General features: G+C 41.0%; 1 protein-coding gene across 4 annotated transcripts in view; it reads right to left on the minus strand.

Annotated features, from left to right (window-relative positions):
* Nucleotides 1-230: 230 nt before the first annotated feature.
* The window catches only part of WDR12 (WD repeat domain 12), a 34,348-nt gene continuing 21,063 nt past the window's right edge, over nt 231-13,515 (minus strand). For 3 of the 4 annotated variants that reach the window (XR_012421389.1, XM_045367495.2, XM_074009800.1), the window contains exons 8-13: nt 12,895-12,980; nt 4,312-4,452; nt 4,115-4,220; nt 3,527-3,659; nt 2,630-2,702; nt 231-562 (exon numbers count right to left, since the gene is read on the minus strand). Coding sequence is in view for 2 of the 4 variants with exons in the window: in XM_045367495.2 (XP_045223430.1) it covers nt 485-562; nt 2,630-2,702; nt 3,527-3,659; nt 4,115-4,220; nt 4,312-4,452; nt 12,895-12,980 (617 nt within the window). In the remaining 2 variants the exon portion in view is untranslated. Of the gene's footprint in view, nt 563-2,629; nt 2,703-3,526; nt 3,660-4,114; nt 4,221-4,311; nt 4,453-12,894; nt 12,981-13,515 lie in introns of those variants that run through there. The other variant, XR_012421388.1, reaches the window with a different exon arrangement.

Below are 13,515 nucleotides of genomic sequence, written 5' to 3' on the forward strand. Positions count from 1 at the left end.
ATGGCAAAACCCCGTGTCTACTAAAAATACAAATATTAGCAGGGCATGCTGGTGTATGCCTGTAATCCCAGCTACTTGGGAGGTTAAGACAGGAGAATTGATTGAACCTAGGAAGCGGAGGTTGCAGTGAGTTGAGATTATGCCACTGCACTCCAGCCTCGGCAACAGAACAAGACTCCAAAATAAATAACAAAAAAATAAAAAAACAAATCTGAATTCAAATCAATACCTTTAAAGAGAAATGTAAAACTCAGTTTAATTTCAAGTTTGTATAGAGAATGCATGCCAGTTTATATTTTATAAACACAACCTATCTTATTATAAATGCAAAATAAGAAAAAGTGATACACTAGCTGTTATGAAGGGTGAAAACATTATATAAACTTCAAAAGGCTGCTTTCTGCATCTGCATCTATGTAATTTCATGATTCTCTACCAATTTCATTTACAGAAATAATCTCTAGAGTCAAATTATTGTTCACTTTCATGCCCCCACATGGGAAGTGGTAGGTGAGTATCTGTAGGAATACAATTTATTGTCTGCTCCTCCACTCAGAAGTAGCTGTGTAAAAGGAGAGAAAAAGAAAACATAAGTAAATATAATTATTTCATATCATAGCTAAACCTAATTAAATACTAACGATTTTCATTACAAAAGGAATTATGGGTGAGCAGTTAACTTGCATTGAGAGTTAGTAAAGGGACCAACATTGTTTCACTACTATACTACAATACTGTATATTAAAACATTAAAAGCTATCTTTTAAATTTGGTTGAGACACAATATGCTGTTGCACTTTCTATAAAGCATCTGCCAAGATATATAATAAGTTTGAAAGGGATATAGTTTTACCTATTAAATTAAAAGTTTTGCCGGGCGCGGTGGCTCACGCCTGTAATCCCAGCACTTTGGGAGGCCGAGGCGGGCGGATCACAAGGTCAGGAGATCGAGACCACGGTGAAACCCCGTCTCTACTAAAAATACAAAAAATTAGCCGGGCGCGGTTGTGGGCGCCTGTAGTCCCAGCTACTCGGGAGGCTGAGGCAGGAGAATGGCGTGAACCCGGGAGGCGGAGCTTGCAGTGAGCCGAGATCGCGCCACTGCACTCCAGCCTGGGCGACAGAGCGAGACTCCGTCTCAAAAAAAAAAAAAAAAAAAAAGGCCGGGCGCGGTGGCTCACACCTGTAATCCCAGCACTTTGGAAGGCCGAGGCGGGCGGATCACAAGGTCAGCAGATCGAGACCATGGTGAAACCCCGTCTCTACTAAAAATAGAAAAAAATTAGCCGGGCGCAGTGGCCGGCGCCTGTAGTCCCAGCTACTCGGGAAGCTGAGGCCGGAGAATGGCGTGAACCCGGGAGGCGGAGCTTGCAGTGAGCCGAGATTGCGCCACTGCACTCCAGCCTGGGCGACAAAGCGAGACTCCGTCTCAAAAAAAAAAAAAAAAAAAAAAAAAAATTAAAAGTTTTTAAAGGACAGCACATTAATTGCATATTACAAATTATTCAAGTAGCCCTAGGACTTAGATTTAGAAATAATTCTTAGGCAGTAAAAGCACATGTATATACATAAAAATAATTAAATTGTAATTCTTTAAACACATTTTATAATGCAGACTTACGTAAGATTTTTCCAACCGGTAAACGCTTTCATCCAATTAGTCTTAAATAGTGAGTTTTTAGATGTAAAATGTTTCATGAAGATACTCATGGGGACTAGGCACAGTGGCTCACGCCTGTAATTCTAACACTCTGAGAGGCTGAGGCGGGAGAACTGCTTGAGGCCAGAAGTTCAAGACTAGTGTGGGGAACACAGTGAGACCACGTCTCTAGAAAAAATTTTAAAATTTGCCAGATGTGGTGGCACCTGCCTGTAGTCCCAGCTACGCAGAAGGCTAGGGCAAGAGGATCACCTAAGCCCAGGAGTTCAAGCCTCAATCTCTAAAAATAAATAAATAAATAAGAAGATACACATGGGGGCGGGAGGATTGCTTGAGCCCAGGAGTTCGAGGCTGCAGTGAGTCACGATTGCACCACTAACATTTCAGCCTGGGCAACAGAGGACCTTGTTTCTTAAAACAACAACACAACAACAACAACAAAAACCCCACTATACTCACAAGGAAAAAAAATGCTCCAAAATTTCAAATTTACTATTCCTAGTATTATTATTGAGACAGGGTATCACTCTTTCACCCAGGCTAGAGTGCAGTGGCACGATCATAGTTCACTGCACTCTTGACCTCCCAGGCACAAGTGATCCTCCTGCTTCAGGCTCAAGTAGCTGGACTATAGGTCACACCACCATGGATAGCTAATTTTTTAATTTTTTGTAGAGACAGCATCTCACTATGTTGCCTAGGCTGGTTTTGAACGCCTGGGCTCAAAGAATCCTCCCACCTTCCCTCCCAAAGTGTTGGGATTACAGGCATAAGCCACCATGCCTGGCCTATTAAAGGACAAATTTGTTTCTTCTTTGAATGAAAGGTGAGATTTTATAAACAACATTAAGGGAAATAATACAGAATTATAAATATCAAATATATTGAAACTAATAAATTTTATAAACACAAACACCAGATTTATTCTAATACACTTTCCTCTTCATCAAATAACTAATAAATTCTTACCCCTGTGTCTGTCCAGTCTACACTCAGAACTTTGTCTTCATGAGCAGCCAGATCATAGAGAGGAGCCTTACAACTAAAAGATGAAAATATTAACATGTTATATGCCTTCAGTGTTAAAACAAACATTTGAATAATCACTTATACTTATCTGAAAACTTTACAGGGTTTACCAACCTTGCCCCAATAACCACTTAATCTTAAAATTCTGTTTATTTGATCACCTCTCCTCTTTTTCCTGTATCATTGGTAGACCACAGGTATTTATTATAACAAAATATTCAGGAAAAAAATGTTATTTCATTATAAGAATTTATTTATAATTAGGCCCATTTTCACACTTCCTTGACTTTTTTTTAACCCCCAAACTATGGCCTTATATACTGTTTGTCTAGCTATCTACATGCAAAAAACAACATATTAACAAGAATTTCTTTTTCTTTTTGAGATGGAGTCTTGGTCTGTTGCCCAGGCTAGAGTGCAGTGACGCAATCTCGGCTCACTGCAACCTCCGCCTCCCGGGTTCAAGCGATTCTCCTGCCTCAGCCTCCTGTGTAGTTGGGATTACAGGCGTGCGCCACCATGCCCAGCTAATTTCTGTATTTTTAATAGAGACAGGGTTTCACCATGTTGGTCAGGATGGTCCTGAACTCCTGGCCTCAGGTGATCTGCCTGCCTCAACCTCCCAAAGTGCTGGGATTACAGGTATGAGCCACCGCGCCTGGCCAAAAATTTTTTTGATCCTGGCTTTTCTTTTGCATATCAGTATTTGTCACCTGAGGTTGTATAACCATGAGGCTTTTTTTACTCTTCTGGTTTTAGATAAGAATTTCAGTATTCATTTTCTTTCTGTAACAGGTAATTGATATGTTTCTTTTGTAGATCATAAATAGAATGTACCTTCTTGTATCCCACAGCTTAACGATGTTATCTAAAGATCCTGAAATCAGCTGCTGTTCATGGGTAGGAGACCATTTTACTGATGTCACCCAACCGGTATGTGAGGTTAGGGACAATGACACCAAAGAACCATCTGAAGAAAGCAAAAAAGACAAGTGTCGAAATGTATAAAACAGAAGTAGGTAGAATAAACCCAAAAAATAGTTGTAGAAATTTTTTTTTTTTTGAGATGGACTCTTGCTCTGTCACCAGGCTGGAGTGCAGTGGCACGATCTTGGCTCACTGCAACCTCCGCCTCTGGGATTTAAGCGATTCTCCTGCCTTAGCCTCCTGAGTAGCTAGGATTACAGGCACGCGCCACCACACCCAGCTGATTTTTGCATTTTTAGTAAAGGCAGGGTTTCTCTATGTTGGCCAGGCTGATCTCCAACTCCTGACCTCGTGATCCGCCCGCCTTGGCCTCCCAAAGTGCTGGGATTACAGGAGCCACCATGCCTGGCCATAAATTTCTTTTTTTGTACATCTCCAGTGAGATGAGAAATAGATATAATTCACACATATTTTCTCCCAGTGGTTTACATGACTCACCTTTAGTTCGGGGATCCCACAGTCTGATATGCCTATCTGTGCTTCCAGATGCCAAACGTTTACAAAGTGGAGAATAGGAAATACAATTAAACACTTTATTTCCTGTCTGAAAAAGAAAAGGAAAGAACATTAACCATCATAGACTAAAAACCAGCTCTAGAAGTTTAGCACTTAAAAGAACACTAAATTTGTCTTACCAAAGTTGACTTAAGACTGCCAGACTCAACATCCCACACTCTAATTGTATGGTCCCAAGAAGCACTGCAGATTTCTTCAGCATCTGACCACAAAACTGAGGAAACTGCTTCCATGTGACCAGAGAGGGTCACTATGGGAGTCTAGAAAGGAAGACCCCCAAAAGGGGAAAGTGTTTTCATTACAGAGTAATTGAAACAATAATAGTACTTATTACTTACAAAGCCCATATGACAGAGACAAACTGCCCATCTTTCATATCCCGACTTATTTCTTCTTTCTTTACAATGGAATGGATATTTGTTTTTTATTTTATACAAGACACTGAGGCTGATAACTTGCCCAAAGTCATAGAGCTTGTAAGTGGCAGACTTGAGTCTGAACCCAAATATTACTTGTCTGTAGTTTTTCCACTGTATTCTGCTGCTCTTCATCTGTTCTACTTTTCATTTTGATCAGCATTAACACAAACTTAACTCTCCCAGCTGACAAATGTTATATTAAAGGTTAGTGCTGGATGGTTTCCGAATGGCCTTGGACTGATGGATAGTTTCTCCCCCTCTTTTTTTCTTGCCTGTAGTTCTCATAGTAACTATAGAATATTCCAGGAATATAACATCCGGAGATAGGGAGCAACTGGCCAGCATAGCCTGGGGGCTCTATTCCAGCTCCTAGAAACAGGATGTCCTTCAAACTTTGCCCAGAGAGTCAAGTGACCCCAGGGTACAAAAACCAGGGCAGGCTGCTTTTTGGGATCCCTCAGCTGTGCTGCAAGTGACACACATGCAGTTAACACTCCATTTGCCCCGGGCAGCTTCCTTGAGCCTTGGGGGACTGGCTCACAGTGGATCCTCGGCTTGTGTTGTCCCTTGCTGCCTATCTGTAAGTAATAAACCTGTTTCATGTAACGTGTTGCATGTGTGCTCTTCCTCACCAGATTCAGGCAATTGGTAAAACTGCAGCCCAGGATGCGGTGGGTCAAAGTATTCACACTTCTATTCCTGGTGGCTGGCATATGATGACCTTTACTATTCTCCACTCAGTGGGAATCCTCCCTTAGGACTGGTTATTAGTGAAACTGCTTCACAGTTAACACAAAAAGCTTTGTGATCAGACAGACATAGGTTTCAGCACCTTCACTCAAAATATGCTGCCAATTTCTACATAACTCCTCCAGGTAAATTAATCTCATTAAGTTATTCTTACCACCACATTCCTCAGCACCTTTAAGTCCTATTATTTAATCTTTAAATAATGTAAACAGTTCACTTATTAATACTCCACAATCTCTAATGTCTTTCTAAACTAAAAGCCCCAAACTAGGTAACTAGGTAGAGTACCTACCTTAAATATAAGGAGTATATAAAAGAGAGTGGGATGGGCCAGGCACAGAGGCTCATACCTGTAGTCTCGACGCTTTGGGAGGCTGAAGCAGGAGGATCACTGGAGCCCAGGAGTTTGAGAACAGCCTGGGCAACATAGTGGGGCTCTATCTCTACTAAAAATATAAAATTAGCTGGGCTTAATGACACATGACTATAGTCATAGCTGCTTGGGAGGCTGAAGTAGAAGGATCGCTTGAGCCCAGGAGTTTGAGGCTACAGTGAGCTATGATCACACCACTGTACTCTGGCCAGACCCACTCCTGCAGTGGGTCACTGCACTCGGCCCACAGTTGTTTTAATAAGGGGTTGTTTTTACAACGCTTTAAATGGTAACTTAGGTTTTTGTGTGAACAAGAGAGATCTTGTCTCTCAAAAAAAAAAAAGAGAGGAGGCCACACATGGTGGCTAACACCTGTAATCCCAGCACTTTGGGAGGTCGAGGTGGGTGGATCACTTAAACTCAGGAGTTCAAGACCAGCCTGGGCAACATGTTGAAACCCTGTCTCTACAAAAAAATACAGAAATGAGCTGGCCATGGTGGCACATGCCTGTAGCCTCAACTATCCGAGAGGCTTACATGGAAGGACTGCTTGAGCCAGGGAGGCGGAGGTTGCCGTTAGCTGAGATTATGCCACTGCACTCTACCCTGGGCAACAGAGTGAGAGTCTGTCACAAAAAACAAAACAAAACAAAAAAAAACTAGCTGGGCACGGTGGTTCACGCCTGTAATCCCAGCACTTTGGGAGGCCAAGGCAGGTGGATCACCTGAGGTCAGGAGTTCAAGACCAGCCTGACCAATATGGAGAAACCCCATCTCTACTAAAACTACAAAATTAGCCAGGCGTGGTGGTGCATGCCTGTCATCCCAGCTACTCAGGAGGCTGAGGCAGGAGAGTTGCTTAAACCCAGGAGGCAAAGGCTGCAGTGAGCCGAGACTGCACCATTACACTCCATCCTGGGCAGCAAGAGTGAAACTCCATCTCAAAAAAAAAAAAAGAGAGAGGAAAAGAATTCTGGAATCGGGGATAGTCAATCTATTTTTATATAACTTTGCTACATTTAACTTCCTTAAATATTGCCTCATCTGTAATATTAAGGAGTTATAACTGGATCAGAAAGCAAACTTTTTCAGTGAAGAACCAGTAAGTAAATATTTCAGCCTTTGGAGACCACATACAGTTTCTGTTGTATATTTTTCTTTGCTGAGTAGTATTCTGTTGTATGAATAATACCATAGTTGGTTTTTTTTTTTTTTCTGAGACAGAGTTTCGCTCATCGCCCAGGCTAGAGTGCAATGTATGAGCTTGGCTCACTACAACCTCCGCCTCCCAGATTCAAGTGATTCTCCTGCCTCAGCCTCCCAAGTAGCTGGGATTATAGGTGTGTGCCACCACACCTGGCTAACTTTTCACATTTTTAGTAGAGACGGGGTTTTACCATGTTGGTCAGGCTGGTCTTGAACTCCTGATCGCAGATGATCTGCCCGCCTCAGCCTCCCAGAGTGCTGGGATTACAGGTGTGAGCCACTGCACTTGGACCACAGTTGTTTTAATAAGGGGTTGTTTTTACAACACTTTATACTTATAAAAACCATCCCTTAGCTCTCTGCAGTACAAAAATAGGTGACAGCCAAATTGGCTGTTGGGCTGTAATTTGCCAACTCCTACACCAAATGATCCCTGAGGTCTCTCTTCCAGCTTTAAAATTTTCCTGAAAGAAGTAAAGGAACCTGATAGAGGAGTGAGAAACAGAACAATCTCTGATGTGATCTAAAACAAAATGAAAAGGTGACACAGAGGTAATCAGAAGGCTCTAGAATAGAAAATGACATGGTAAAAACAATAGGCAAGCTGATCATATGAATAAGCTATACCATTCCTAGGCATTTACCCAAGAGAAATGAAAACAGGTTCACACAAAAACCTAAATACAAATGTTGATAGTTTTACTTATAACTGCCAAACTGGAAACAATCAAATATCCTTCAGTTGGTGAATGATTAAACCAACTGTGGCATATCCATACAACAGAATACTACTCAGCATCGATACCCCCGATAACCTCAAAAAATGTCAAATGCTTTATGCTAAGTGCAAAGGGCCCGATACAAAAGACTACATACACTAAACTATGTGATTGCACTTATGTGACATTCTGGAAAAATTATAGGGACAGACAGCAGAGCAGTGGTTTTCAGAGGATAGAGGCGGGAGGAGAGTTGACAAGAAGGGGCAATATGAGTTTTCAGGGATGATGGGCTCTTCTTTTTTTTTTTTTTTTTGAGACGGAGTCTCACTCTGTCACCCAGGCTGGAGTGCAGTGGCGCGATCTCCGCTCACTGCAAGCTCCGCCTCCCGGGTTTACGCCATTCTCCTGACTCAGCCTCCCAAGTAGCTGGGACTACAGGCACCCATCACGTCGCCCGGCTAGTTTTTTTGTACTTTTTAGTAGAGATGGGGTTTCACCTTGTTAGCCAGGATGGTCTCGATCTCCTGACCTTGTGATCCGCCCGTCTCAGCCTCCCAAAGTGCTGGGATTACAGGCATGGACTATTCTATATCTTGGTTGTGTAGCAGTTACATGATTCTATATATTCATCAAAACTAAAGAGTTATACACCAAAAAGTGAATTTTCCTCTAATAAAACTTTTCTTTAAAAGTAGAAAAGTCAACGTTGGCATTGTCACTACAAACTAAGTGGAATAGTATTACTGGAGGGAAAAAAGCAATTTTGAGAATTATGGAGGAAAAAACTTCATTGTACGTTAATATATGAAGCAAACGACAGGTGAATGAACTGGCAGCATTATTCACATTAACACATTTCAGGCAGTAGAAAGAAATGCAAAGAGAAGATACCTATTTTTGATATGTCTTATCTCTTTTTTCTATTATTTTGCTAAAATCCAAATTTTCCTTTAGTTTTTGTGAGACAAGGTCTCACTCTGAAACCCAAACTGGAGTGCAGTGGTGCAATCATAGCTCACAGCAGCCTTGACTTCCTGGGCTCAAGTGATCCTCCCACTTCAACCTCTCAAGTAGCTGGGAATATAGATGCACACCACCATGCCTGGCTAATTTTTAAGTTTTTAGAGATGGGGTCTTGCTATGTTGCCCAGGCTGGTCTTGAACTCAAGTGATCCTCCAGTGTTGGCTTCAAAGTACAGGTGTAAGCTACCATCTTGGGCCCCAAATTTTTCTATTATTTCTAACACAGCAACATTTTCATTGTAATTGGCACTTCAAGGGTTTCTGGCATGACTTAAATTAATGATTTATGAATATATAAATTTAAACCCTATAAAAAGCTAAATGATTTCTCAGGAAAAGCCAGGGAAAGGGGGAAAAAAGCTAAATGAGAAACTCAATATACTATTATTTCTCTCAAATAAAATGAACTATGGGAGCAAGCTTACAAAAGTATGCACCTAGAAATAAATGGTATCAGCAAAGCAGAATGGGAGAAAAATACTTAAATACATATATTTAGCAAAAAACTTGCATCCAGAATACATAAAGAACTCTTACAAATCAGTAAGAAAAAAAAAAAAATCAGTAAGTAAAAGAGAGCCAACACTCTTTTAAAAAATGGGCTATGACGTGGGAGGACTGCTTGGGCCCAGTAGTTTAAGACAGCTTGGGCAACAAAGCAAGACACCATCTCTATAAAAAAATGAATAATAACTTAAAAAATAGCTAAAAATATGAACATTTCATAATTGAGTATCAAAGATCCAGGGCTTAATAAAAGTTAATCATGACTTTAATAACTGACCACATCAAGTGCTGGTAAAGATGTGGAGTAACAGCTAGGCATGGTGGCTCAAGCCCGTAATCCCAGCAATTTGAAACCGAGGTGGAAGGACTGCTTGAGGCCAGGATTTCAAGACCAGCCTGGGCAATACAGCAAGACCCCATGTCTTAAAAAAAAAAAAATTAGCCAGGGCATGGTGGCACGCGCCTGTAGTTCCAGCTACTTGAGAGGCTGAGGTGTGAGGATTATGTGAGCCCTGGAGGTTGAGGCTACAGTGAGCCATGATTATGCCACTGCACCACTCCTCTCAAAAGGGGGAAAAAAAAGGTCCATCAAAAGAATAATAAATAGCTGGGTGTGTTGGCTCAAGTTTGTAATCCCAGCACTTTGGGAAGCTGAGGCAAGCAGATCACTTGAGCCCAGGAGTTCAAGACCAACCTGGGCAACATGACAAAACCCAGTATCTACAAAATAAAAAATAAACAAAAAAAGAAAGAAAAATTAGCTGGGCATGGTGGCATGCGCCTATAGTCCTAGCTACTCAGGAGGCTGGGGTGGGAGGATCACCTCAGTCTGGGGAGGTTGAGGCTGCAGTGAGCCATGATCAGGCCACTGTACTCCAGCCTGGGTGACAGCGTGAGACCTTATCTCAATAATGGATCAACTGTGACATACTGATGCTGCAATGGAATGCTATGTATTAATGAAAAGATCTATCTTACAGATATCATATGAAATTTTAAAAATAGGTAAAACTAATCTCAGATGGCATAAGTCAAAAGTGATTAACTTTAGTGAGGTACTGGCTGAGAGGCAGGCTAGAGGGAGACATCTAGGGTATTGGTAAATCTCTATTTTTATTTGGGTAGTAATTACTTGAGTATATATATTTATAAAAATTCATTGAGCAACATTTAAGCTGCATGCCAAACTTTAAAAAGAGAAAAAATGGCAGAGCATGGTGGCTCAAGCCTATAATCTCAGAACTTTGGGAGGTGGAGGTGGGAGGATCACCTGAGGCCAGGAGTTTGAGGTTACAGTGAGCTATGATTGTGCCACTGCACTCCAGCCTGGGCAACTGAGAAGGAAGGAAGGAAGGAAGGGAGGGAGGGAGGGAGGAAGGAAAGAAGGGAGGAAGGGAGGAAGGGAGGGAGGAAGGGAGGAAGGGAGGGAGGGAGGGAGGGAGGGAGGGAGGGAGGGAGGAAGGAAGGGAGCTACCTTTTCAGTAAAAAAACTTTTATAACTCAGGAAATCTTTTCCTACTCAGATATGTTCTTTAAAAGTTTGATCAGGGATATACATGAATATAAACTAACACTGGCACAATATCCAATTGGTAAGGCATTTCTAGCCTTACTTTTTATTTTATTTTCTGAGACAGGGTCTTGCTCTGTTGCTCAGGCTGGAATCCAGTGGCACAATCTTGGCTCACTGCAACCTTTGCCTCCCGGGCTGGGCGTAGCTGGGACCACAGGTGCAAGCGACCACATCCAGCTAACTTTTAAAAAATTTTTTTGGCCGGGCGCGGTGGCTCAAGCCTGTAATCCCAGCACTTTGGGAGGCCGAGACGGGCGGATCACAAGGTCAGGAGATCGAGACCATCCTGGCTAACACGGCGAAACCCCGTCTCTACTAAAAACACAAAAAATTAGCCGGGCGAGGTGGCGGCGCCTGTGGTCCCAGCTACTCGGGAGGCTGAGGCAGGAGAATGGCGGGAACCCGGGAGGCGGAGCTTGCAGTGAGCTGAGATCTGGCCATTGCACTCCAGCCTGGGCGACAGAGCGAGACTCCGTCTCAAAAAAAAAAAAAAAGAAAAAAAATTTTTTTGTAGATACAGGGTATTACCATGTTGCCCGGGCTGGTCTTAAAACTCCTGAGCTCAAGCAATCTGCCCACCTTGACCTCCCAAAGTGCTGGAATTATAGGCGTGAGCTACCACACTCGGCCTCCATTTCTAGCTTTAATTTAGCCTATCAGAGTAAAGAAGCTGAGTAAGTGCCAGATCTTTCCTCTTGCAATTCATCAGTCTGTGTTTAAATGTATTAAGAAATGATAAATCATTACTTTCAGCTGGAACCAGTAAGCGCTTTTTTTTTTTTTAAATTTATTTTTTATTTATTTATTTATTTTTTGAGACACAGTCTCGCTGTCGCCCAGGCTGGAGTGCAGTGGCACAATCTTGGCTCACTGCAACCTCTGCCTCCTGGGTTCAGGCAATTCTCCTGCCTCAGCCTCCTAAGTAGCTGGGACTACAGGCACCCACCACCATGCCCGGCTAATTTTTGTATTTGTAGTAGAGACAGGGTTTCACCATATTGGCCAGGCTGGTCTCAAACTCCTGACCTTGTGATCCGCCTGCCTCAGCCTCCCACAGTGCTGGGATTAGAGGCGTGAGCCACCGCACTCGGCCAAGCGCTACTATTACATTCTATTTGATGAATAATTTATGATCCCACTTTATCCTTCATTTTCAACAATTTTTGCAAGGTATTTTATTGGTGACTATAAGAATTAATGTGCAAATGTGTGCTTTATTTACTGCACATTCATTATAGCTATTAGAAAATGAATGAAAAATGTTTTTCTAAACCTGACTCAGTATCACCCTTCACAAAAAGTATATAAATATAGGTCGGGTCATATTATAACAAATATCTTCGTAACAGGATAAATAGTAAACTGCATGAAAAGCCAAACTCATGGAAGCACAGAGTAGAACAGTGGTTGCCAAGAGCTGGAGTGTGAGGAAATGGGGAAATGTTGGTCCAAGGGCACGAACTTTTAGTTATAAGATGAACAAGTTCTCAGGATCTAATGTACAGCATGGGTGGTGACGGATGTGTTAATTAATTTGATTGTGGTAATCATTACACAGTGTTTATGTATATCTAATCATGTAGTACACCTTGAATATATTCAATCTTTATCAATTAAGTATTTTTAAAAGTAAGAAAAAATCTGGAAAAACTTGCCGAGTTTGACTTAATGGAATCTAATAGCTAAATGACAGAAGCAAATCCCAAATTAAACCCTTGGTTTCTAGTGATTTAGAAGATATAACTAGGATCACTTATAAAAACTACATACTCAGTGCATGAAACAGATAATATTATCCAACAGTCAGGTAATTAGATGCTTCACTTTAGTGTAAGCTTTAATAATTAAAAGGTTCAGAATGCGGCATGAGATCAAACATAATAACTAACTCATCAACCTAGCAACCACAAGCCTGGCTCAATGCCACTACATTCAAAGATACAAATAAATGTAGCAACAATACTTTGCTTATAATAAAAATTTACAAGTCTACTGAAAAAAATGGATAATCATGGTTAAGAAGCAAGGTAAGACAGAAGGAAACATAAACATGAAAGACCATACTAAATTACCATGTATTTGTCAACACAGGCCTAAGGCAAGTACAGTCAGTTCTCACAAATACTGACCCTTGTTAGTCCCAACTGTTCTGTTTTCTGTTTCTTTCTTGGTCGATTTGTGGACTCCTCCATTTCATCTTCTTCATCTGTAGGGACTGTATCACAAAGAATTAGATTTGACATTTTAAAAACAGTATTAATCGTGAACTGTCTGAAAGAATTCTTTACATTTCCAAATACAGTTTTTCCATGTTATCACAACTAGTTAAGGAATGATTATTCCTCATCATTTTGGTTAATAGAAAGTTATATATAAAATACTACCTAGATTAACAATCTTTAAAAATAAAAAAATAGTTTAAAATCTTGCTATCTTTAACGTCATCATTATAAATATTTATCATTTTATCATAGCTACGAAAAATTGCTGTTAGTTGTAGGAGAGTTATGAACACATTACATTTACATTACGAAGGAGGGAAGGATAAACACATGAAAAATGCACATACATTTCAGCCATGTTTATTCTCTTAATTTTATTTTTCTACCAAAAGTGTTTCTGTTTTTTTTGAGTTTTTAAAATCTTTGCTATACATCACATGGTTAGGCAGCAAACCCAGATTGAAAACTACATAAAATATGCAACATTAAATATGTAATGTATGTTACATTACGTTACAGTAACATACA

Source organism: Macaca fascicularis, chromosome 12, assembly GCF_037993035.2.
Source record: "Macaca fascicularis isolate 582-1 chromosome 12, T2T-MFA8v1.1".
NCBI classification, from domain to species: Eukaryota; Metazoa; Chordata; class Mammalia; order Primates; family Cercopithecidae; genus Macaca; species Macaca fascicularis.